At 39.8% G+C, this 26,839-nt stretch overlaps 1 protein-coding gene across 3 annotated transcripts in view; it reads left to right on the top strand.

Moving 5' to 3' along the window:
* antxr2a (ANTXR cell adhesion molecule 2a) overlaps positions 1–26,839 on the top strand; it is a 154,919-nt gene that overhangs the window by 17,555 nt on the left and 110,525 nt on the right. For all 3 annotated transcript variants that reach the window (XM_034171194.1, XM_034171193.1, XM_034171195.1), the window contains exons 3-9: positions 8,390–8,461; positions 9,990–10,071; positions 10,167–10,271; positions 13,232–13,300; positions 16,885–16,965; positions 26,098–26,158; positions 26,300–26,395. In XM_034171194.1, coding sequence (XP_034027085.1) covers positions 8,390–8,461; positions 9,990–10,071; positions 10,167–10,271; positions 13,232–13,300; positions 16,885–16,965; positions 26,098–26,158; positions 26,300–26,395 — 566 coding nt within the window. The remainder of the gene's footprint in view (positions 1–8,389; positions 8,462–9,989; positions 10,072–10,166; positions 10,272–13,231; positions 13,301–16,884; positions 16,966–26,097; positions 26,159–26,299; positions 26,396–26,839) is intronic.

Raw genomic sequence — 26,839 nt, forward strand, 5'->3', positions numbered from 1 at the left:
TGTTATGGAGTAGTTTTTGGAATTGACGAAAAATCTTTTTAGTTTTTCAAGTTGTTTCTGAAGCGTTGGTGGAAATTATACAGAGCATGGAATGTTTCAACTGAATGGAAAGTTTAAATAAAGGTAAAATTATTTTTTTTTGGGGGGGGGGGGGGGAGAAATGGTGCCATTATGTTAATTTTGTTTCATTCTTTTGGCTAAAATGCCATCATATCAAGTCACTTTAAAAGCTTGCGGGAGCGTGAAAGCGGCCGATGCTCATCACTGTGAGAGGCTGAATATTTATTTATTTTTTTAGATTTCTCTCTTTTTTTTTTTTTTTTTACAATATTTATCAGTCATTTGCACTGTTTTAAAGGTCTTCCCATCTATATTGCAAATTTCCTTGCATTTTACTTTCTGCATCTTCATAAAAAAAGACAAAAGCGGAGAGAAAGTGGCTTGTATAATGTTTCGATTCAAGCGGAGCATGCCAGCACAGGACAGACGGCGGCGACCCAGCCAGAATGAAGTGGTTGGTTGAAGAAAATAGCAAAGGCACCAGGTGGGAGTGGGTGGCAGAGAGGAGCAGTCTTCTGGGCTGTGAGAATGGCCATTTGCACCGGGGGGGTCCGGCTCCACACTTATCCCTGCTTCCACCACAGAACGGCTCACAATGTACAGTAAAGCAAGAGAACGCTGGAAGGCGACAACGACAATCTGCTTAACAATGCTCGCTCACCAAGACCACTTCTGTTCCGCCATGTGGAGCGAACTGGACTACTTCATCAACCCCCCCCCCACCATTCCAAAAAACAAAACAAAAAAATACCACCACCACGCTCTGATTTGTCCTTGGCAGTGCTGCTTATTTCTTTATCCTTTTGTAGAAAATCTCTCCTTCTTGCTTAAGAGGTGGTATACAACCAAACGCGCCATTATCTCTCACCCAAAGTTGGTTCACACCCACGTTTTCAGACTTGTTCGTGGTTCGTTTTTAGTCCACATATGACTCTGAACGTAGAACTTGCAGACAGGATGTGGATCTATACGGTTGCTGGCGCTCCTGCCAAATCGGCCTGTGTGGCTTAAAGATTCTGCGATGTTTGCGGGGGAGGATGGCGACTGGGCCATGTGGGTGAGAAATATCAGCACCTCTCCTTATGCTCCCAACGCTTTGGCTTTCTGAAGGAAACACTTCTCCACTTAATTATCCAAAGTTAAATTCACTCCGTAATATCCGACTGTTTGTGACAGAGGAGGGAAGTACATTTACTCAAGTATACTTTACGTGGTACTTTATACAAGTGTGTGTGTGTGTGTGTGTGTGTGTGTGTGTATATATATATATATCAATCAATCAATCAATTTTTTTTTATATAGCGCCAAATCACAACAAACAGTTGCCCCAAGGCGCTTTATATTGTAAGGCAAGGCCATACAATAATTATGTAAAACCCCAAAGGTCAAAACGACCCCCTGTGAGCAAGCACTTGGCTACAGTGGGAAGGAAAAACTCCCTTTTAACAGGAAGAAACCTCCAGCAGAACCAGGCTCAGGGAGGGGCAGTCTTCTGCTGGGACTGGTTGGGGCTGAGGGAGAGAACCAGGAAAAAGACATGCTTTGGAGGGGAGCAGAGATAGATCACTAATGATTAAATGCAGAGTGGTGCATACAGAGCAAAAAGAGAAAGAAACAGTGCATCATGGGAACCCCCCAGCAGTCTACGTCTATAGCAGCATAACTAAGGGATGGTTCAGGGTCACCTGATCCAGCCCTAACTATAAGCTTTAGCAAAAAGGAAAGTTTTAAGCCTAATCTTAAAAGTAGAGAGGGTGTCTGTCTCCCTGATCTGAATTGGGAGCTGGTTCCACAGGAGAGGAGCCTGAAAGCTGAAGGCTCTGCCTCCCATTCTACTCTTACAACCCTAGGAACTACAAGTAAGCCTGCAGTCTGAGAGCGAAGCGCTCTATTGGGGTGATATGGTACTACGAGGTCCCTAAGATAAGATGGGACCTGATTATTCAAAACCTTATAAGTAAGAAGAATTTTAAATTCTATTCTAGAATTAACAGGAAGCCAATGAAGAGAGGCCAATATGGGTGAGATATGCTCTCTCCTTCTAGTCCCCGTCAGTACTCTAGCTGCAGCATTTTGAATTAACTGAAGGCTTTTTAGGGAACTTTTAGGACAACCTGATAATAATGAATTACAATAGTCCAGCCTAGAGGAAATAAATGCATGAATTAGTTTTTCAGCATCACTCTGAGACAAGACCTTTCTGATTTTAGAGATATTGCGTAAATGCAAAAAAGCAGTCCTACATATTTGTTTAATATGCGCTTTGAATGACATATCCTGATCAAAAGTGACTCCAAGATTTCTCACAGTATTACTAGAGGTCAGGGTAATGCCATCCAGAGTAAGGATCTGGTTAGACACCATGTTTCTAAGATTTGTGGGGCCAAGTACAATAACTTCAGTTTTATCTGAGTTTAAAAGCAGGAAATTAGAGGTCATCCATGTCTTTATGTCTGTAAGACAATCCTGCAGTTTAGCTAATTGGTGTGTGTCCTCTGGCTTCATGGATAGATAAAGCTGGGTATCTTCTGCATAACAATGAAAATTTAAGCAATACTGTCTAATAATACTGCCTAAGGGAAGCATGTATAAAGTGAATAAAATTGGTCCTAGCACAGAACCTTGTGGAACTCCATAATTAACTTTAGTCTGTGAAGAAGATTCCCCATTTACATGAACAAATTGTAATCTATTAGACAAATATGATTCAAACCACCGCAGCGCAGTGCCTTTAATACCTATGACATGCTCTAATCTCTGTAATAAAATTTTATGGTCAACAGTATCAAAAGCAGCACTGAGGTCTAACAGAACAAGCACAGAGATGAGTCCACTGTCCGAGGCCATAAGAAGATCATTTGTAACCTTCACTAATGCTGTTTCTGTACTATGATGAATTCTAAAACCTGACTGAAACTCTTCAAATAGACCATTCCTCTGCAGATGATCAGTTAGCTGTTTTACAACTACCCTTTCAAGAATTTTTGAGAGAAAAGGAAGGTTGGAGATTGGCCTATAATTAGCTAAGATAGCTGGGTCAAGTGATGGCTTTTTAAGTAATGGTTTAATTACTGCCACCTTAAAAGCCTGTGGTACATAGCCAACTAACAAAGATAGATTGATCATATTTAAGATCGAAGCATTAAATAATGGTAGGGCTTCCTTGAGCAGCCTGGTAGGAATGGGGTCTAATAGACATGTTGATGGTTTGGATGAAGTAACTAATGAAAATAACTCAGACAGAACAATCGGAGAGAAAGAGTCTAACCAAATACCGGCATCACTGAAAGCAGCCAAAGATAACGATACGATATATATATATATATATATATATATATATGTGTGTGTGTGTGTGTATGTACACTGAACAAAAATATAAACACAACACTTTTGTTTTGCTCCCATTTTTCATGAGCTGAACTCAAAGATCTAAAACATTTTCTTTCCTGAGATAATTCATCCCACCTCACAGGTGTGGCATGTTAAGATGCTGATTAGACAGCATGATTATTGCACAGGTGTGCTTTAGGCTGGCCACAATACAAGGCTACTCTAAAATGTGCAGTTTTGCTTTATTGGGGGGAGCAGGGGGGGTTTGGCATGATGTCAATGCCTTGACATCATGCCTAACACAAAGTTAGCGCCAATCTCGTTATACCGCATATTATATACTGTAACTTTAGTTATAAAAAGGAAACAGTGCTACAGCACAATGACTCCATTTACTAATTGTGAACTGCAAGTGGATTAAATATATAATTTAGAAGGACCTTGGAAGAATTGCTCAAAGGAAAGACTGAGTCAACAGACTATAGCTAAATTTATTGACTCTGAGCACAGTAAAGCTTGTTTTATTCATCAACACACGTTTTATAAATTAAATAATTAACTGTTGTTGTTTGGGATATTGCATATACTGTTTAAATTTACTAAAATACATATTTTAAGTATTTTTATTTTGGGAAATTTCTAGATGCCAGTGTGGTATAAGTAAGAAAGATCATTGCAAAGTTTAAACTAGGAACATTTTATGTCCGCAACTAAACAAACTATTCTTTGTATTACTTTATTTTCTTTACCACTCTTCCTACATGATTGTTCAGGGGGGTGGTTAAGGTTAGACCTTACCCTTGTGAAGAACCTTGGGGCAACTTATGTTGTGATTTGGTGCTATATAAATAAATTGAATAAAATTTTTAAAAGTTTTTAAAAAAGTGGTTAAAATATGATCACATTTTACTGTCAAAATAATGGGGCCAAAATAAGGAAAAAAAAAATAAAATTAACCACATAAAAAAATTGAACTTTCAAATAAATAGTCAGTGGTTTTCAGTTTGTGTCAAATGAGTATTGCAAAAATAAATTTCAACAATAATAAAAAAAAAAGAAATACAGTAACAAAAATGGATGGAAGACAAACAAAAGGCTAACAGCGTCAACAGGTGCAATAAACAATAATCAGTCACCAAAATTATATGTTAAAAGTTCAAGATTTGTGCCTACTTGAATCTTGACCCAAATGAAATTCATCTTGATTTTGGATTGATTTTGGTTTGCTGGTTTGGGTTGGTCTGACCTCAGATAATCGCTGGTTTTAAGTGTTCTGGCTAACTCCACAACAATTGTCTGTGTGGTTTATGGTCATACTGGTCTAGTTCATCTCCAGACCAAGGTTTTGACAGTCTGGACATAAAAGCGGAGTGTCTCCTTTAAAAAAAAAGAAAAAAAAAAGAGAAAAAGAAAAAAAAATGTAGCTTGCTGTCTTTCTTTGATGATCAGTGAGGATCAATGAACTGAAAAAGTAAAAAATTGGATTAATGTTGGGATGGGGGCCGGGTGGATGTAGGTCTTTGAAGTTTTGCGTTAAAATCTCGTTTGTCGTGATTGACTTAGACTGAAATAGATTTTTTTCCTTCATTTTAAATATTTTCTTAAGAAACTTTTACATTAGCGGTGCTGCGTTTCCTTTTTTTTTTCCTCCATATGGATTTACTTTTCCCAGATTGAGGTGCATATTTAACCATCAGCCGGGAGTATTTTTGGGAACAAGTATATTTATGTGTCAGAGTCAGAACTGTGATGTGACAGAGGGGAGGATGTATGTGAACTGCATTACCGCTGCTGAGCAGAGTCTGTCGTCGGAACACAATGTCCACGTCCTGTTCACGCATTTGAAACGTCCCAAATGTCTATTTGTGCATCAGGATGTGTGTGTGTGTGTGTTTATGTGACTCATTGCCACAACATGTTTCCTGTCTGTGAATCAATTAGTCACTTCTTCAGGTTCACACAGGACCTGCTTAAGTCATGTACTAATAATAGTTGACATTAAAGAGCCATTCTGTTTGGCTGTCATTCAGGCCTCTTCGGAGCTTTATATAAATTTTTCTGTAATGCAAAATAAATTGTGAAATTTGAATAATGTTTTGCATATGCTTCAATTTACGAAACTGTAAGCACCCATGTCCACTTTCATGGAATTTCTTTGCACACTTCTGGAAGTCATGTGCAGTATCAATATTAGTCTGGTTCTGCTTCTGGTAATTAATAAATTGCAATATTTTGTGGAACAATTATGTTAAATGTCAAGAAAAGTAGATTACATTCAGCATACTTGAAACGTAGGTTATTGCTTTCTCTTATAATATCCTCTGAGGAGCGATAACATACACTGAACAAAAATATAAACGCAACACTTTTGTTTTTGCTCCCATTTTTCATGAGCTGAACTCAAATATCTAAAAATTTTCTATATACACAAAAGACCTATTTCTCTCAAATATTGTTCACAAATTTGTCTAAATCTGTTTGTGAGCATTTCTGCTTTGCCGAGATAATCCATCCCGTCTCACAGCTGTGACATATCAAGATGCTGATTAGACAGCTTGATTATTGCACAGGTGTGCCTTAGGCTGGCCACAATAAAAGGCCACTCTGAAATATGCAGTTTTATCACACAGCTCAATGCCACAGGTGTCGCAAGCTTTGAGGGAGCATGCAGTTGGTGAGCTGATTGCAGGAATGTCCACCAGAGCTGTTGTTCGTGAATTGAATGTTCATTTCTCTACCATAAACCGTCTCCAAATGCGCTTCAGAGAATTTGGCAGTACATCCCAGTTCTTGCATGGCCATCATACTCACCGGAAATGTCACCCATTCAGCATGTTTAGGATGTTCTGGATCGATGTATAGTATGAATGTCAAAGCTGATGCTCCCTGACATTGCAAGTGATCCTCCTCATCTTGGTCTCTTGAAGCAACATGCTCATTTGATACACAGTTATTCTAGTAGTATTCGAGAATCCTCCAAAGAGACAAGAGTATCTAAAACATCCAGTCGTCACCTTAGGTTACTGGTTAGCTTCCAGGTCTCACAACCATACAGTAAGACAGGAAGCACCAGGACCCCAAGGACTTGGACTTTTGTTCTCACACACACAACACATGATCATTTGACCTCCAATTCAATATTTGGATGGCTATTTTTTCTGTTACTAGCATATTACAGGAAATGAGATCAAAGCTGAGGTCACTGTATCTTTGGCTTGTAAGATTGAGAGATACCTGGGAAGAGCTTATGACATCTTAAGGTCCTTGCACAGAGGTATTTGGCAATGCAGATAGCTTTGCAATTGAATTGAAGTCCATGTCTTTAGTGTCCAGCTGCTTTCTGATTGCTGTATGGTTGTGAGACTTAAATGGCACTCATTGACCTAAGGCAGGGGTATTCAACTCATTCCAGAAAGGGCTGAGAGGGTTCAGGTTTTCTGTGCAACCACCCACTCAACCAGGTGATTTCACTGATTAACTGATTCTATCTCTTCAAAGTGATGTTAATACTGAAGTTGACGTAAGTTTTCAGTCACTGCTGCTTGCGCAGGTGTGGGTTGTGACATGGTTCTGCGGTGCTCTTTCAGAAGTCGCCGTCACAACCCGGTTGGATAGACGATTTCAGACGTTGACCACTTTGGCCAACATCTGAAACATCAACATCATCATCTGTTTTTAAATCTATTAATGGCCTTCCAGCCTCTTACCTGTCTGAAATTTGAACTCTCTACACTTACAGTAGGACATTACGGGCATCTGGCCAGCTTTTCTTAAATATTCTGAGGTGATCGTGCTTTTGCGATACCTGGCCCCAGACTGTGGAACAAACTACCTCTTGATTTATGCACTATTTCTGGCCTAGCACCTTTTAAATCTAAGCTAAAGACTTATTTATTTAAGCTGGTTGGCACTTTGGACACCGTGTGGCTGCTGTAGAACGCGTTATACATAAATGTTAATTGATTGACTGACTTTCTTGCTGAAGTTGTGCTGTCTTAAATGTTTAAGAACGGAATGACTTTGGCGTCAGGTCATCAATAATACGCAGTGTTTTGTAAGTGTGGATGACGTCACCTCCTATAACACAAGGGTAGGGAGGTTTAGTTGCCTTGAGAAGCTTTAGATAAGGCAAGTCCTTCAGGTCCAGTGTAGTATGGAATATGGACCCCCTTGAAAATGCACTTTCTACTGCAGAGTATAGACCACCCACAAAAAATGTGCATATAATACAAATAAAGGTTTAATGTTCTTAACTTGAAAATGGACCAACCATTTATTATTCATAAAAGTAATACTAATATGCATGTATATATTATAGGATATGGTCCTCCTGTAACAACAGTGAAACAACAAGACTATGCAGAGACCAGTGACATCTTCAGGAATAACCAGTCTGAACCTCCTCACCGTTTGGACAGACATACTGCTGGCAGTACTACTCCCCCCTACCAGATGTACCATCACTATGTTCAACTTCTGGCAAAGTCATGGTTTCGAAGAACATGCATGAGCATTTCAAACCTGTCATTACTATTCAGTAGTTTATCTTCAATAAAATTGCTCTTTGCTATTTGTTGTCTATGTTCATATCTATTTATGTTATTATAAATAACATTTCAGGGCATTTTAGGGGGATCCATATTCTGCTCCGGAAAATGTTAGATGAAGGTCCATTTACAGTCTTACACCAGCATCAGCTTGCTAGCACACATTTGGGGGCTTCTCTCTGTGATCAGTGTCACTGAGCTTCACTGGAGTCCATATTGCATTTGCATGTTCTTAACTTATTGTTCTTCAAGAAAATTTAAGTTGTGTAATTGTGCATCTGCAGGTACATTGTCAATGCAAGAGGTGATCAGTGCGCAGAGTTTTACAAGGACAGTGACCGGCCACGCTTACCTCATACTGATCCATTAATTAATGCCAGTATTCGCCCATTCTGATTAGTAAAGGATTCCTGTTATCTCCCCTTTCTGATTGTTGATGTTGTTTTTTAAAGCTCCAGTACGAGGGTCTCCTTCATCGTCTTCTCTTCCCAAGCTGAAGTCCTGCTGCCTCTGACAGGAGACAAGTAATGAAATACACACTTTTATGTCATCATGTATGTTACTTGTATATAATGATGCTTTTTGCTTGTTTGACCAATGAACAAACTGAGAAAGCATTCTTGCAAAAATAACAAAAGACCTAACAGCCTTACAAGAATTCAAGAGTAAACATTTTGTAGCAGTCTGTAAATACTATTCAGACTATTATAAGACTATCTATTCTTTTTTTACATGGATGAAATGAATTTTTTTCCCCTCAAAATTGTAGAAAGAAATTGCATGTACATAAGTATTCACAGCCTTTGCCATGAATCTCAGATTTGAGCTCAGGTGCATCCTGTTTCCACTGATTATCCTTGAGATGTTTCTACAGCCTAATTGGAGTCCACCTGGGGTAAATTCAGCTCATCGGACATGATAATTTGGGAAGACAGACACCTGTCTACATATAAGGTCCCATAGTTGACAGTGCACATCAGAGCACAAACCAAGTATGAAGTCAGAGGAGTTGTCTGTAGACCTCTCATACAGGATTGTCTCAAGGCACAAATCTGGGGTTGGGTACAGAAATATTTCTGCTGCTTTGGAGGTCCCAATGAGCACAGTGGCCTCCATCATCTGTAAATGGAAGACGTTTGGATCCACCAGGACTCTTCCTAGAGCTGGCCGCCTGTCTAAACTGAGCGATCGGGTAAGAAGGGCCTTAGTCAGGGCGGCAACCAAGAACCCGATGGTCACTGTCAAAGCTCCAGCATTCCTTTGTGTAAAGAGGAGAACTTACCAGAAGGACAACCATCACCAATCAGGCCTATATGGTAGAGTGGCCAGATGGAAGCTACTCCTTAGTAAAAGGCACATGGCAGCCCGTCTAGAGTTTACCAAAAGGCACCTGAAGGACTCTCAGACCATGAGAAACAAAATTCTCTGGTCTGATGAGACAAAGCTTGATCTCTTTGGTGTCATGTTTGGAGGAAACCAGGCACCATCCCTACAGTGAAGCATGGTGGTGGCAGCACATGCTGTGGGAATGTTTTTCAGCAGCAGGAACTGGGAGACGAGTCAGGATTGAGGGAAAGATAAATGCAGCAATGTACAGAGACATCCTGGATGAAAACCTGCTTCAGACCAGTCTTGATTTCAGACTGGAGCAGCAGTTCGTCTTTCAGCAGGAAAATTACCCTAAACACAGCCAAGATATCAAAAGAGTGGCTTCAGGACAACTCTGTGAATGTCTTTGAGTGGGACAAGACTTGAGGCTGTAATTGCTACCAAAGGTGCATCAGCAAAGTATTCAGCAAAGGATGTGAATCCTTATGTACATGTGATTTCTTAGTTTTTATTTTTAATAAATTTGCAAAAAAACCAAAACAAACAGTTTTCATGTTGTTGTTAGGGAGTGTTGTGAGTAGAATTTTGAGGGGAAAAATTAATTAGGCTGTAGGCTAACAAAATGTGGGAAAAGTGAAGCACTGTGAAAACTTTCTGGGTGCACTATAAAAAAAGGGGGCTGACAGTCCAGAAAATGCTGTAATCTCTTTATTTTGTGTGAAGATACAAGATTGAAGAGGGTTTGAAACGCCTACGAGCCGTGAAACCAGCTGGAGAGACTTTTATGTATGAAGGAATGAAACAGGTAGGTTTCTCCTCTTAAGTTCTCTTACTTGTGACTCATTAATGATGTTGTTACACAACATTTTGATCCACTGAAACTTTTTTTTTCTCCAAAAGGCTTCACTTCAGATAAAAAAACAGTCAGCGAATTCTTCAAGCATCATCTTAGCTCTGACAGATGCGGAGCTCGCCGTTTATGTTAACGAGCTCACAGTGAAAGAGGTGAGCTTCATTCTCAAAACACTCTTCTCCTTTATGTCTTAATGTTTCAGGTTGGCTATCATTCACTTCCATACAGTTCCGTACCTATCTACGTACACAATGTATAATGATTCACGACTTTATGTTCAGTCATGTACCTCTTCTGTCGGTTCTTCTGCTGCCTCTAGCCCTCTCAGGACATCTTGTAGTAGTGTAGGTACATTGATCTCGGGGTGTCTGTGTAGCAGGCGTATATCTATGGTCATGCACTAAGGGTAGGTGTTTCCACAGTTTATCCAAATGGTTCTTAAAGCTGGAAAATTAATCATGGAATTTGGCACACATATTCTAAATTAACTAATGTTTATTTTCAGATATGGTGCCATCCTGGAGCTGACCTTTAATGAGCTACAGGGGTCAATAAAGAATTACACAGGGGTCAAAATTTTAAAATGCTCCAATCATGTTGAAAACTATACCACATTATTTGTCTGATCATAACAATTCCAAAAAAGTATAGTTTGGACTATCTATGACTGAATTCCATGGTGTTATGGGGTAAAAACAGCAACAATGGTTACGAAGGTCAGTTTCAGTTTGCACAGGGGTCAAAATTTAAGGTTGCTTCAATTTTCAAACTTCATGCTGTGGCTGATCAACTTCAGAATCAGAATCACCTTTATTGTCATTGTAATTTGCATTACAATGAGATTTGAGTGCAACTCCAAAAAGGTGCTTTCTGTGGTGTGAGTGATTTTTAGCCAAATAAAAGATAGTGAAATTTAACGGTAAATTAGTCAGAGTATATGTACAACTAATATAAACATAAGATAAAATAAAATATGGACCAAGTAAAATGTAAAACGAGAATTATATGCAACTGTGGAATCATATTGCACAGGAAAATTGCACATGGTTTACAGATATTGCACAAAAAGCTTGAAAGGTGTGGATTAGAGTGATTTGTTATTGTTCAGTGCAGTGATCGCTGTGGGGAGAAAGCTATCCCTGAGTCTGTTTGTCCTAGTTTTGATTGACCTATACCGTCGGCCGGAGGGTAGTAGGTCAAACAGGTGGTTGCTGGGGTGGGATGTGTCTTTGCTGATGCTGGCAGCTCTGCTGAGGTAGCGAGAGCTGGCAATGTCTTCCAGGCTGGGCAGAGAGCAACCAGTGATCCCCTGGACTGTTTTGATCACCCTCTGCGGCGCTCTCCTGTCTGCTGCTGAGCACCCCCTGTACCACACTGTGATGCAGTACGTCAGGATGCTCTCGATGGTGGCTCTGTAGAACAACACCAGCAGCTTCTCCTTCTCCTGAGCACCCTCAGGAAGTGGAGTCGCTGCTGGGCTTTCTTCACCACCACTGTGGTATTGGCAGTCCAGGAGAGGCTATCAGAGAGCTGCACTCCCAGGAACCTGATGGAGCTGACCCCTTTCCACACAGTCCCCTTGGATGTAGAGCGGGGCTGGGTCTTCCTGAAGTCCAGGGTTATTTCTTTTGTTTGTTGTGGTGTTCAGCAGCAGGTTGTTAGCTGAACAGCACGCTGTCAGTCGATTGACCGCGGCTCTGTAGTCGGTCTCACCCCCCCCCATATGAGCCCAATCACGGTGGTATCATCCGCAAATTGGTTGAAATAAAAGGATTAATAAAGTGTTGAATGCTTGGTCTCCAACACTTTATTAAAACTATTTTATTTATTAATCCTTTTATTTCAACCAATAATTTGCATCACTTTTTATCAAAACTGGAGCAACTTTAACTTTTGACCCCTGTACAAACTGAAACTGATCTTTGTGTCACCGTTTTTGCTGTTTTTACCCCATAACTCCCGAACATTCAGTCATAGATAGTCCAAAGTATACCTTTTTGGAATATTTATGATCAGACAAATAATGCGGTATAGTTTTCAACATGATTGGAGCATTTTTAAATTTTGACCCCTGGATGGCTCCATATCTGAAAATAAACATTAGTTAATTTAGAATATGTGTGCCAAATTCCATGCTTTTATTACAAAATGAACAATTACTTTGCTATGCCACCCCACTGTAGGTGCTGATATGATGACATTGGGCAAGTTGTGACAGATGTCTGAGGTTTGAACTGAAAACATGTGTCTATGCAGATTAGTCCTTTGCCTGGTTTTCACGACTTTCCCTTAAATGTACCCTCTTGAGTTCTCACTGGGGGCAGCTAGAGGGTGCTACGGTGCCGACCACAAAAGAATTTTGAGAAAAGGAAATCAACAACATAATTTCTACCTAAGAAACAAATATGGTTTGCTCAGAGTCACTATGCATTTAAATGTGTTCCAACGCTTTCAGTGTTTTCATTTTGTTTAATTAATTTTTGGTTCAGGAGAGTAATGCCCACTTCCTCGTTGGGTTGCTGAACATATGAAAGTCATTGGAAGGTCACAAACGTATCACAGTCACTATGTTCCAAGTCCAACTTCCAGCTATTTTTGTCTTTGTTTGTCTTTGTGGTTTAGCAATTGTCACACAACATCACATAATTTGAAGCAACAGTTAAATCTCAAAGCACTTTTTGCAATCTACAAAGCGCGCTTTGAAGAAACGCGCTTTGAAGAAATGCACTTTGATTCTATATTTTTTGCTGGCTGAATTCAAACAGGAAGCTTGCTGTGCTTTGATCTGTGCAAACCATTTCTTATTAAACAAATCTGCATGTTGATTTGGCACAGATTTTACGCCGGAAGCCCTTTCTGATGCAACTCCACATTACACGGAGAAATGTGGCAGGGGTGGGGTTTGAACCAGGAACATTCCGCACTGAAACCAAGCGCACAAACCACTTGGCCACCACCCCTGCATATACACTTTAATATTGCTATTAAAAAAAATCTTTAAATTTAAGTCAAAATGGAATTGTAACTAAGTCTTGTACCAAAATGCAGCTTTTAATATTGGTGATTTAATTTTTAAATACGAGACTTTGTAACATGTTTGTTTGACTTGCAGGCTAATGAAGCGAGGAAGTATGGGGCTCGTATTTACTGCGTGGGTGTAAAAGACTTTGATGAGCAACAGGTAAGACTGCTTTCAGTTTTCTGTGTTTAGTCAAATGTGGTTTTGAAATTACCCATAGTTCAAATTAGCTTGTTAGTCAGTTTCTTTAATTTCCAAGGTTTCGGTCTCTCGACCACCAGGAACACTGCAGCTTCTATAGTAGCTTGTTTATTTTTATGAAGTTATAATCTTGCTTCATCAAAGGACAAAGCAGTGGGTCACCCATTGGAGTCTGGTCTGCTTGAAGTTTCTTCCTCAAATCAACAGAGGGAGTTTTTCGTTACCACTGTCGCCTGTGTGCTTGCTCTGGGGGTTGGCAAGGTTAGACCTTATGTGTGTGAAGCACCTTGAGGCAACTTTGTTGTGATTTGGTGCTATATATACACTCAACAAAAATATAAACGCAACACTTTTGGTTTTGCTCCCATTTTGTATGAGATGAACTCAAAGATCTAAAACTTTTTCTACATACACAATATCACCATTTCCCTCAAATATTGTTCACAAACCAGTCTAAATCTGTGATAGTGAGCACTTCTCCTTTGCTGAGATAATCCATCCCACCTCACAGGTGTGCCATATCAAGATGCTGATTAGACACCATGATTAGTGCACAGGTGTGCCTTAGACTGCCCACAATAAAAGGCCACTCAGAAAGGTGCAGTTTTGTTTTATTGGGGGGGGATACCAGTCAGTATCTGGTGTGACCACCATTTGCCTTATGCAGTGCAACACATCTCCTTTGCATAGAGTTGATCAGGTTGTCAATTGTGGCCTGTGGAACGTTAGTCCACTCCTCTTCAATGGCTGTGCGAAGTTGCTGGATATTGGCAGGAACTGGTACACGCTGTCGTATACGCCGGTTCAGAGCATCCCAAACATGCTCAATGGGTGACATGTCCGGTGAGTATGCCGGCCATGCAAGAACTGGAACATTTTCAGCTTCCAAGAATTGTGTACAGATCCTTGCAACATGGGGCCGTGCATTATCCTGCTGCAACATGAGGTGATGTTCTTGGATGTTGGCACAACAATGGGCCTCAGGATCTCGTCATGGTATCTCTGTGCATTCAAAATGCCATCAATAAAATGCACCTGTGTTCTTCGTCCATAACAGACGCCTGCCCATACCATAACCCCACCGCCACCATGGGCCACTCGATCCACAACATTGACATCAGAAAACCGCTCACCCACACGACGCCACACACGCTGTCTGCCATCTGCCCTGAACAGTGTGAACCGGGATTCATCCGTGAAGAGAACACCTCTCCAACGTGCCAAACACCAGCTAATGTGAGCATTTGCCCACTCAAGTCGGTTACGACGACGAACTGGAGTCAGGTCGAGACCCCGATGAGGACGATGAGCATGCAGATGAGCTTCCCTGAGACGGTTTCTGACAGTTTGTGCAGAAATTCTTTGGTTATGCAAACCGATTGTTTCAGCAGCTGTCCGAGTGGCTGGTCTCAGACGATCTTGGAGGTGAACATGCTGGATGTGGAGGTCCTGGGCTGGTGTTGTTACACGTGGTCTGCGGTTGTGAGGCTGGTTGGATGTACTGCCAAATTCTCTGAAACGCCTTTGGAGACGGCTTATGGTAGAGAAATGAACATTCAATACACGAGCAACAGCTCTGGTTGACATTCCTGCTGTCAGCATGCCAATTGCATGCTCCCTCAAATCTTGCGACATCTGTGGCATTGTGCTGTGTGATAAAACTGCACCTTTCAGAGTGGCCTTTTATTGTGGGCAGTCTAAGGCACACCTGTGCACTAATCATGGTGTCTAATCAGCATCTTGATATGGCACACCTGTGAGGTGGGATGGATTATCTCAGCAAAGGAGAAGTGCTCACTATCACAGATTTAGACTGGTTTGTGAACAATATTTGAGGGAAATGGTGATATTGTGTATGTGGAAAAAGTTTTAGATCTTTGAGTTCATCTCATACAAAATGGGAGCAAAACCAAAAGAGTGTTGCGTTTATATTTTTGTTGAGTGTGTGTGTGTGTGTGTGTGTCTATATATATATATATATATATATATATATATATATATATATATATATATATATATATATATATATATATATATATATATATATATATATATATATATATATATATATAAATAAAATAAATGACAAACTGTTCCAAAAACACACTACAGTAATATGGTTTATTTTTAATTATATAACATGACTGGATAATGCAAATACATTTCCCTTCAAGTACTGGATAACCTGTTATCCTGGCAGTGACCAAGGAACTAAAATACCTAGCTTAGCCAGGTTTTTACTTGAGCCTAACTGATATGGATTTTTCATGGCAATTCTCATATTGGGGAATTAAAAACTTGACAGTAGTGATTTATCTGCAGATACAGTGCATCCGGAAAGTATTCACAGCACTTCGCTTTTTCCACATTTTGTTATGTTACAGTCTTATTCCAAAATGGAGTAAATTCATTTTTCACTCAAAATTCTACTCACAGCACCCCATAATGTAACAGAGGTACAAATTAAAGTTCACCTCTGTATTCCTCATTTTGAGTTTATTCAAGATCATGATAAAAACCAGGCCTGAGACCCTCACATGAAAAAAGTTTTTTTTTTGTGAAATAGCTGCAAATTTATTAAAAATAAAAAGCTAAGCAAACACAGAGCATACGTAAGTATTCACACCCTTTTGATCAATACTTTGTTGATGCACCTTTGGCAGCAATTACAGCCTCAAGTCTTCTTGAATATGATGTCACAAGCTTGGTGTACCTAGTTTTGTCCATTCCTCTTTGCAGCACCTCTCAAGCTCCATCAGGTTGGATGGGGAGCGTCGGTGCACATACATTTTCAGATCTGTCCAGAGATGTTCAATCAGATTCAGGTCTGGGCTCTGGCTGGGCCACTCAAGGACACTATTGGTTGAGCTCTAGTTTTTACTGTTGCATTAAAAGCCAGCTAGCATGCTAGTTAGCATCTAGCTAGCTCAAGAACAGGCTTGTTGAGCTAGTTTCTGAGCAAACGTCATACACTTTGGGTAGTGTTAATGTTTTTCTCAATTTTCACATGAGTCCACCTCAGCAAACATCTAGTTCCACCCATTCCATTTCAGTACACTTGTAAAATTTGTGTTTCCTTCCCTGGTGTGTACAATCACACATGTTGACCTGATGACAGTACCCCTCATGTTGTGGTGAGACGTTAAACCCGATCAGTGCATTGATCTGTTATCAGTCTCTGCAGTTTTTGCTGTTTGATAAAATGATTCTGCACAGTCAAAGTCCATCGTGTTCCTTCTCATGTCAGGGCTGTCTCTGCTTTCACATTGTGGCCAGCCCCTTGTAACCATTGGTAACTATCCTGATGGGCGCCTGTTAGTAAGTCAAAAACAAAGGCAATATTGCTCTCAGTTTGTGCTACTTTTTTTTTTTTGTTAATGGTTGTGGAAAGTGTTTGCCACAGTCAGGCCATCTGCTCTGTCAGCTCCTGCCCATGATATGAATGCACTGAGAGTGTTCAGTCATAAAGAGGACAGAAACACAGGAAAGCAGCCTTATATCTGCTCCACTGTCTTCCTCCTTGCTCTCTTTTATTCTCACTGTAGCTTGCTAAGATCGCTGACACCAAAGATCATGTGTTTCCTGTCAAAGATGGCTTCCACGCGCTCAAAGGCATCATCAATTCTGTAAGTTTGCACGCTTTCATTTTGCACACACAAACGCGCACACACACACACACACACACGTTTTTTCAGGAGAAAAGGTTACATAATTTAATTGATGTGGTTAATTTATTAATTGATCTATCATTTAAATTGATAATCTAAATGCAACAAACCGTAGTTTGATTTAATAATAATTTATTGATGCAAGAATTTCTGCTCAGACAATTTCATACTGCTGATCATAAACGTCAACACACATTTAACAATTGTGAACACAGATTAAAAATCAAAGAAATATTTTATTGAAATTGTTATACGTTTTTCATCACATTTCAAAAGGGGAAAATGGTTGTTTGCTTAATTTAATTTAAATTAATTATTTAGTATCAGAATTGTTGCTTATTAGTTTTTAGCAAATTATTTCACCACTAAATATATTTATTTTCTTCACAATAGCTAATTTGAATGAAAACAGCTTTCATCTAGGGTTTTTTAATAATAATATTTGGGATTTTTGCCTTTGGCAAATTGCTAAATGAAATTTTCAAGCAGGCAGATAGATGACTGCCAAAGGTTTATTTCTATGGAAACAACATTGTGGTCATTTCCAATTTTTATTTATTTGTTTATTTTTTTAATTTCGCTTTCAATTCTCTTGTCATGTCACATTCTTGATTCCAGTTCGTCTTCCAGTTCTTGGTCTTAAAAAAAAAAAAAAAATCCATTTGAACCTCAGTTATTCTTGTGTAAATATGTTGCACACATTCATGATGACACAAATTATTTCCAGTGCACAGTTTAGAATTACATAGCCACGTTTGTAGTGCACAGGAAAAGTTTAAAAATATTTGGAATTTTAACGCAAGGTTCCATCTAAAGTCCTGAAACCTTCAGTCATTGTTTCTCCACATTTTCGGAGACCATGCATAAATTGCAGAACTGAAGGTTTAAAAAATAAATAAAACGGTAGCTGCAGGTTTGTTGTCTAATTGCAATTAATGATTTGAATTTTTAAATAATAGCAGCAACTAGCAATATAAAATTTTGGCTTTTTTTTTTGGAATGTTGATGAAATTTTAAACAGAATTCATCAATTCCACTGACAATAAAAATCTGATTATTTTGTGATTTTTGACTTAATTCTATGCCCAGTTATAAATTACCTTGGAATTGACCTCCAGCCAATTAAAGTAAAAGCTCAGTGCACATTTTCCTGAACTCTGTGTCAGCCTGGAAAAAAAGAAGTGCGAGTTGTGTTGTCAGTCTGCAGACAGCAGCCGCGGAGCCGCCTGACGGTCCGTCACTGCCCATATGACATTTTTATTTTGGTGTTTATGACTCATCGTGTCGAAACTAACCAAAACAAATAATGATTTTATCGATCAGAAAACTGACAAGATCAAAGCCAGCAAACGGGCCTGTGTGAGGGAATTTTTTTCTTCTGCAGCCTCCTCGTCCTCTGCCAGAAAATTGCTGATACTTTCCATTTGCTTCAACGTTCACACATTTATGTTGCAGCCCTGGAACACGAGTGCGACCTGAACCAGACCAGTGTGTGTGTGTGTATGTGTGTGTGTGTGTATGTGTGTGTCAGTGCTGACAATGCTCACAGTGTTAAGAATGCAGCGTTTACATGTGTAGCTGGAATGTTGCAGCGCCAGCGGACGTGTCCCAGTTCTGCTGCTGCAGACTCAAGATGGTTGTGTTGAGCTCCATCTGCTGCCATTTGTGACATTTTACATATTTTTGCAGCACTTTAGTGAAGTTGGCACGACTTTGCAAAAGCTGGTGAAAAGGCTGAAGCTCAGAACAAGAAGCGGCTGCATCTTTACTTATTGATTGATTAAAAATAAAGGATAGAATGTCCTGGACCTTGGCTAATGTATGCACTCAGAGTGCTGTTTTTGTGTTCATGTTTTATTTCATGCACAGACCTTTTCAAGAGATTTTTCTCGTGTTTAGCTGTCAGAATCCTTTCCATGGATCAGACCGTGCACAAAACGTTTCTGAGTTTAACAACCCTGTTTGTCCTTCTATAACCACGTGGTTAGTGCACTTGGTTTCAGTGAGGAAGGTTGTAATGTGAAGTTGTGTCAGGATGGGCATCCAGCGTAAAACTTGCGCCAAATTAACATGCAGATCCACCTTGGATCTGCTGTGGCAACCCCGAGTGAAAACAAGGGAGCAGCCGAAGGGACTTACTTCTGTATTTTCAAGCAACAAGAGCAAATTGTTCTGCACAGTGATAGAATTAAATCTGATGCCTCCAGCGTCCAGATGAATTGAAGAGCATTCCTAAATGATTGGTAATACTGGATTCCTGATGACTTGGCCAACAGGGGAGGTTGGACTGATTTGGAGGATTTGAGATCATCTGTGCAGCTACTTTTTTGCTGCAGACTCTATGCTGCCTTTGTGACCAGCATGAGAAAAATCACATTGAGGTCTCGAACAAAGAGTGTTTCTGCTGTGCAGCCATTCAGGCCGTAACATTATTTCTTTCTTTATTTAATTTCCTTTTTTTTGTACACTGGGTCTTTGTGAACTGAGCTGCAGGCATTTGAAGGTAAAATCAAAAATTGCAATCTCTGGTCACGCCAGAGATAGGTAGATTTGTCCTGCAGCAAACAGAAAGGGGCGTCCATGTTAGTCAGGCACAACAATAACAACACTGAAAACACTAACACAGAACATATGCAAACAAAAGCGTGATACAGACAACTGGACACTCACAATATTACTAAACAATGAAAAACAGGAATCAAGAGAAACCAGTAAAAGACGGCTAGCATTAAATCGGTGTGCAAAATAAATAAATAAATATGTGCAAACCCTGCTAAGATTTATTTGAGTATATCTTTGAGTATATCAATTGTCTTCCGGGGCCAGAGCAGGCGACATTGAAGGAAATTTGAAACTGCTGGCTAAGGCTAAGCGTAAATTTGGTAAGATTGTAATTCACGTCGGCAGTAATGACACCCGGTTACGCCAATCGGAGGTCACTAAAATTAACATTAAATCGGTGTGTAACTTTGCAAAAACAATGTTGGACTCTGTAGTTTTCTCTGGGCCCCTCCGCAATCGGACCGGGAGTGACATGTTTAGCCGCATGTTCTCCTTGAATTGCTGGCTGTCTGAGTGGTGTCCAAAAAATGAGGTGGGCTTCATAGATAATTGGCAAAGCTTCTGGGGAAAACCTGGTCTTGTTAGGAGAGACGGCATCCATCCCACTTTGGATGGAGCAGCTCTCATTTCTAGAAATCTGGCCAATTTTCTTAAATCCTCCAAACCGTGACTATCCAGGGTCGGGACCAGGAAGCAGAGTTGTAGTCTTACACACCTCTCTGCAGCTTCTCTCCCCCTGCCATCCCCTCATTACCCCATCCCCGTAGAGACGGTGCCTGCTCCCAGACTACCAATAACCAGCAAAAATCTATTTAAGCATAAAAATTCAAAAAGAAAAAATAATATAGCACCTTCAACTGCACCACAGACTAAAACAGTTAAATGTGGTCTATTAAACATTAGGTCTCTCTCTTCTAAGTCCCTGTTGGTAAATGATATAATAATTGATCAACATATTGATTATTCTGCCTAACAGAAACCTGGTTACAGCAGGATGAATATGTTAGTTTAAATGAGTCAACACCCCCGAGTCACACTAACTGTCAGAATGCTCGTAGCACGGGCCGGGGCGGAGGATTAGCAGCAATCTTCCATTCCAGCTTATTAATTAATCAAAAACCCAGACAGAGCTTTAATTCATTTGAAAGCTTGACTCTTAGTCTTGTCCATACAAATTGGAAGTCCCAAAAACCAGTTTTATTTGTTATTATCTATCGTCCACCTGGTCGTTACTGTGAGTTTCTCTGTGGATTTTCAGACCTTTTGTCTGACTTAGTGCTTAGCTCAGATAAGATAATTATAGTGGGCGATTTTAACATCCACACAGATGCTGAGAATGACAGCCTCAACACTGCATTTAATCTATTATTAGACTCTATTGGCTTTGCTCAAAAAGTAAATGAGTCCACCCACCACTTTAATCATATCTTAGATCTTGTTCTGACTTATGGTATGGAAATAGAAGACTTAACAGTATTCCCTGAAAACTCCCTTCTGTCTGATCATTTCTTAATAACATTTACATTTACTCTGATGGACTACCCAGCAGTGGGGAATAAGTTTCATTACACTAGAAGTCTTTCAGAAAGCGCTGTAACTAGGTTTAAGGATATGATTCCTTCTTTATGTTCTCTAATGCCATATACCAACACAGTGCAGAGTAGCTACCTAAACTCTGTAAGGGAGATAGAGTATCTCGTCAATAGTTTTACATCCTCATTGAAGACAACTTTGGATGCTGTAGCTCCTCTGAAAAAGAGAGCTTTAAATCAGAAGTGTCTGACTCCGTGGTATAACTCACAAACTCGTAGCTTAAAGCAGATAACCCATAAGTTGGAGAGGAAATGGCGTCTCACTAATTTAGAAGATCTTCACTTAGCCTGGAAAAAGAGTCTGTTGCTCTATAAAAAAGCCCTCCGTAAAGCTAGGACATCTTTCTACTCATCACTAATTGAAGAAAATAAGAACAACCCCAGGTTTCTTTCAGCACTGTAGCCAGGCTGACAAAGAGTCAGAGCTCTATTGAGCTGAGTATTCCATTAACTTTAACTAGTAATGACTTCATGACTTTCTTTGCTAACAAAATTTTAACTATTAGAAAAAAAATTACTCATAACCATCCAAAGACGTATCGTTATCTTTGGCTGCTTTCAGTGATGCCGGTATTTGGTTAGACTCTTTCTCTCCGATTGTTCTGTCTGAGTTATTTTCATTAGTTACTTCATCCAAACCATCAACATGTCTATTAGACCCCATTCCTACCAGGCTGCTCAAGGAAGCCCTACCATTATTTAATGCTTCGATCTTAAATATGATCAATCTATCTTTGTTAGTTGGCTATGTACCACAGGCTTTTAAGGTGGCAGTAATTAAACCATTACTTAAAAAGCCATCACTTGACCCAGCTATCTTAGCTAATTATAGGCCAATCTCCAACCTTCCTTTTCTCTCAAAAATTCTTGAAAGGGTAGTTGTAAAACAGCTAACTGATCATCTGCAGAGGAATGGTCTATTTGAAGAGTTTCAGTCAGGTTTTAGAATTCATCATAGTACAGAAACAGCATTAGTGAAGGTTACAAATGATCTTCTTATGGTCTCGGACAGTGGACTCATCTCTGTGCTTGTTCTGTTAGACCTCAGTGCTGCTTTTGATACTGTTGACCATAAAATTTTATTACAGAGATTAGAGCATTCCATAGGTATTAAAGGCACTGCGCTGCGGTGGTTTGAATCATATTTGTCTAATAGATTACAATTTGTTCATGTAAATGGGGAATCTTCTTCACAGACTAAAGTTAATTATGGAGTTCCACAAGGTTCTGTGCTAGGACCAATTTTATTCACTTTATACATGCTTCCCTTAGGCAGTATTATTAGACGGTATTGCTTAAATTTTCATTGTTATGCAGATGATACCCAGCTTTATCTATCCATGAAGCCAGAGGGGACACACCAATTAGCTAAACTGCAGGATTGTCTTACAGACATAAAGACATGGATGACCTCTAATTTCCTGCTTTTAAACTCAGATAAAACTGAAGTTATTGTACTTGGCCCCACAAATCTTAGAAACATGGTGTCTAACCAGATCCTTACTCTGGATGGCATTACCCTGACCTCTAGTAATACTGTGAGAAATCTTGGAGTCATTTTTGATCAGGATATGTCATTCAAAGCGCATATTAAACAATATGTAGGACTGCTTTTTTGCATTTACGCAATATCTCTAAAATCAGAAAGGTCTTGTCTCAGAGTGATGCTGAAAAACTAATTCATGCATTTATTTCCTCTAGGCTGGACTATTGTAATTCATTATTATCAGGTTGTCCTAAAAGTTCCCTAAAAAGCCTTCAGTTAATTCAAAATGCTGCAGCTAGAGTACTGACGGGGACTAGAAGGAGAGAGCATATCTCACCCATATTGGCCTCTCTTCATTGGCTTCCTGTTAATTCTAGAATAGAATTTAAAATTCTTCTTCTTACTTATAAGGTTTTGAATAATCAGGTCCCATCTTATCTTAGGGACCTCGTAGTACCATATCACCCCAATAGAGCGCTTCGCTCTCAGACTGCAGGCTTACTTGTAGTTCCTAGGGTTTGTAAGAGTAGAATGGGAGGCAGAGCCTTCAGCTTTCAGGCTCCTCTCCTGTGGAACCAGCTCCCAATTCAGATCAGGGAGACAGACACCCTCTCTACTTTTAAGATTAGGCTTAAAACTTTCCTTTTTGCTAAAGCTTATAGTTAGGGCTGGATCAGGTGACCCTGAACCATCCCTTAGTTATGCTGCTATAGACGTAGACTGCTGGGGGGTTCCCATGATGCACTGTTTCTTTCTCTTTTTGCTCTGTATGCACCACTCTGCATTTAATCATTAGTGATTGATCTCTGCTCCCCTCCACAGCATGTCTTTTTCCTGGTTCTCTCCCTCAGCCCCAACCAGTCCCAGCAGAAGACTGCCCCTCCCTGAGCCTGGTTCTGCTGGAGGTTTCTTCCTGTTAAAAGGGAGTTTTTCCTTCCCACTGTAGCCAAGTGCTTGCTCACAGGGGGTCGTTTTGACCGTTGGGGTTTTACATAATTATTGTATGGCCTTGCCTTACAATATAAAGCACCTTGGGGCAACTGTTTGTTGTGATTTGGCGCTGTATAAAGAAATTGATTGATTGATTGATCTTAGTATTTTAGCATATCTACCAATTTTTGGTCTTCACCTGGTCTCAGAAGCTTGTGCCTGAATGATCTGGTATTGCTTGGTAAATGGACCATCTGCATCAGAAGCTCAAAGCGCTTTACAATGATGCCTCGCATTCACCCATTTACACACACACGCACACTCACACATAGGGATGGGTATTGATAAGATTTTATTGATATCGATACCATTATCGATTCCGCTTATTGAGCCGATTCCTTATCGATTCCCTTATCGATACCTCTTGTGAATTTTCTGTGTACTAAATGTAGGCTTTGCAGGCTTTCTATGTCAACAACATTTTATTGAGTAAATAAATAAGTAAAGTAAGAAAGTAAATAAATATGAAATTGGTCAGTGGATCCTTAAACTCTGGACAATAAACTCTACATGGTGGATCCTTGATCTCTGAACATAAAGAGAAATAAACAAAATCTGTAGTTATTGTCAAAAGCATTTCCTTTAAGACATTATTGGCATGAATGTCTTTCCATACCTCTGAGCTGAGCTCTTGCAGCTAGCTGTGCTGCACATCAGGATGTAATTCATAAAGAATGCAGGATGTCTCATTTTGGGAGGAAAAAAAAAAACCTTTTTAGCTGATTGTAGTTCATTGTCTGTATTACAGCATTTGGAAAGAGGTGTCATTTTATTTAAAGCGGCAATTTGTTTTGAAGTTATTAATTCCGACCGGACTCTGTCTCAGCGCAGCGTTTGGAGCTGTGCCAATGGAACGGAGGATGATTCTCGTTTCTTGACTGCAACAAGACAAGAGTCCCAGTTCGTCACTTTAATCCACACAAAAGTGAATCACAATTGACATATTTTAATGGCTTTGAGAGGGGTTAAGAAGCGGACTTTCCACTTCTGAAGAGTTATTATTACTATTATTGCTGTTGTTGTTGCTGTTATTATTATTATTAATATATAAATTAAAAAATTACAGTTTTGAATACAGTTGACTCTTTAACGACAACAAATGCTGAGCCATTAATTATTATACAGAAAACAAATGCGCACAAACTTGCAGAGATGCGAACAGCTAATGCTAACTTTAACATTGAAAATGCCATAGACATGCTAACGCATTAACATCGGTCCCATTGTTAAGTTATAAAATACATCTATCATCTGTTTCAGAAGACCATAACAGGTCGGTTTAACATAAAAAAGTACACATTACTCACAGACATATGATCTTTGGGGTTTTAGCGGGGAAAATTAAGATAAAGCGAAATAAAACAAAGAACCAACGAGCCAGCAGATCGAAGCATTGCTTCATTGGTTCATGCTTCAAAGTGGAGTCGTGCTGCAGAAGTGGTTGATTACAGAGTAGCTGCAGGGTCTTCAATCAACGTAGAGAAATGATCATTTTCCCGACAAACACCCTCAAAAACAACGGCTGCTCTGGCGGACTGATAAAGGGAATCCTTAAGCGAAAAGACTATTGATATCAGTGGATCTAATAATTTCTTAACGATACCCGAAAAGAACTGGTTCTTGATACTCAACCCTGCTCACACACCGATGTCAAGGTGCTGCCATGCAAGGCGCCCACTACATACAACTGTGATTTTCTGGTTTGGCTGAGTTTTAAACCGAGGATCCTCTGGTCTTAGTCTCCCAAGCATCACCCAGTAGTTTCTGTACCTACCTTTTAACTAGAAACGTGAAAAATAAAATGTCTGAGAAATGGAAAATTTGTCAAGTGTTTTTCATTTTTCTGCCCACCACCACACACACACACAGGACATGACCAAATCAGTAAGCTGTGAAATGTGTGGTGGTCTTCCTACCTGTCATCCACAATTCTCACACACTTTAACACTTCCACGTCACAAACCATCATATTTAATAAAGCTGCTGTAAACATGATCCTTCAGATTGAAGTTTCAGCCAATGTTGTATGAAAGGTTCAGGTGTCGCAGATTGTGGCTAATATGCTTCTTTTTACCGCTTGTGTACTGGGATTTGCATAGTTTGTCCTCTGTTGATTTATTGAATCGTAGAGGATAGTGCAGCTCCGTGACAGTGGGCTTACACGGGGCCTCTTTATATGATAATGTAAGATCCCGCAGGTTTTTAATAGATCTGTGGAATGTAATCGTCCTGCATAATTTTCCCATAAAGGCTGACACAGCTGCCGTTCCTCTCTCCCATTCTGATATTCAGCTCCCTCTTCTAGCCGCCAGGCCCTGATCAGGCGCCAGACATTTCTCAGGTGTTGCACCCTAATCTGTTTTCCAAACTTGACAGAGCTGATAACGGCTGTGCCTTGATGTATTTATTCTTGGCCTTCTGTAATAATGTATTTTTGTTGTTGTTACCTTCATCCTGCAGATATTAAAACGATCATGCACAGAGATTTGGAACGTAGAGCCCTCCAGTGTTTGTGTGAACGGTGAGTTCACGTCACTACCTGCTGCTGTGGGAATCCTTATTTTTATACTTAATGCTTCATGCAAAAGAATTGAAACAGCTTTTTACTGTTCTCTCAGTCTGACGATCTGCTGTTTTTAATTTTTATTTTTTGACATTCCAGAATCCTTTGACATTGTCCTCAGAGGAAACGGCTTCACCCCCGGTCGCACTAATGAAGGTGTTGTTTGCACCTTCATCATCGGAGAGCAAACATTCAGTGAGAGACAACACTCAGTTATCAAGATGATCACACCAGAGTTTAAAATAATCCAGATGTTTTTGTGTCTAAAAATCTTTATTTTCCACCACCTTGTGTGCAGTATGGCTAAAACATAACACTGGTCAACAACAACAACAAAATATTTTCTTGCATGGACTTTTAAAACTGATTTAGGGTAATTTTGTGCTGAATCCGAATCTGCGCTCAGATTTCCTCTATCACATCAAGTTTTTTTGGAATCTGCATGTTCCGTATTGATGGGTTACACAAAAGTTGCTCATTCACTCATGAGTTTGACGCCACTAATCCTGCACAAAAGCAGCTTCAAAAGCATAGTTTTAAACCAGGTTTGCGAAAAGTGAACAAGAGCCGCATTATCATTTATGGCACCAAAGAGGTGTGCGAGACTGCAGCTTTTGCTTCAATGCTTGTTATGAGAAA

This window comes from Thalassophryne amazonica, chromosome 5, assembly GCF_902500255.1.
Source record: "Thalassophryne amazonica chromosome 5, fThaAma1.1, whole genome shotgun sequence".
NCBI lineage: Eukaryota > Metazoa > Chordata > Actinopteri > Batrachoidiformes > Batrachoididae > Thalassophryne > Thalassophryne amazonica.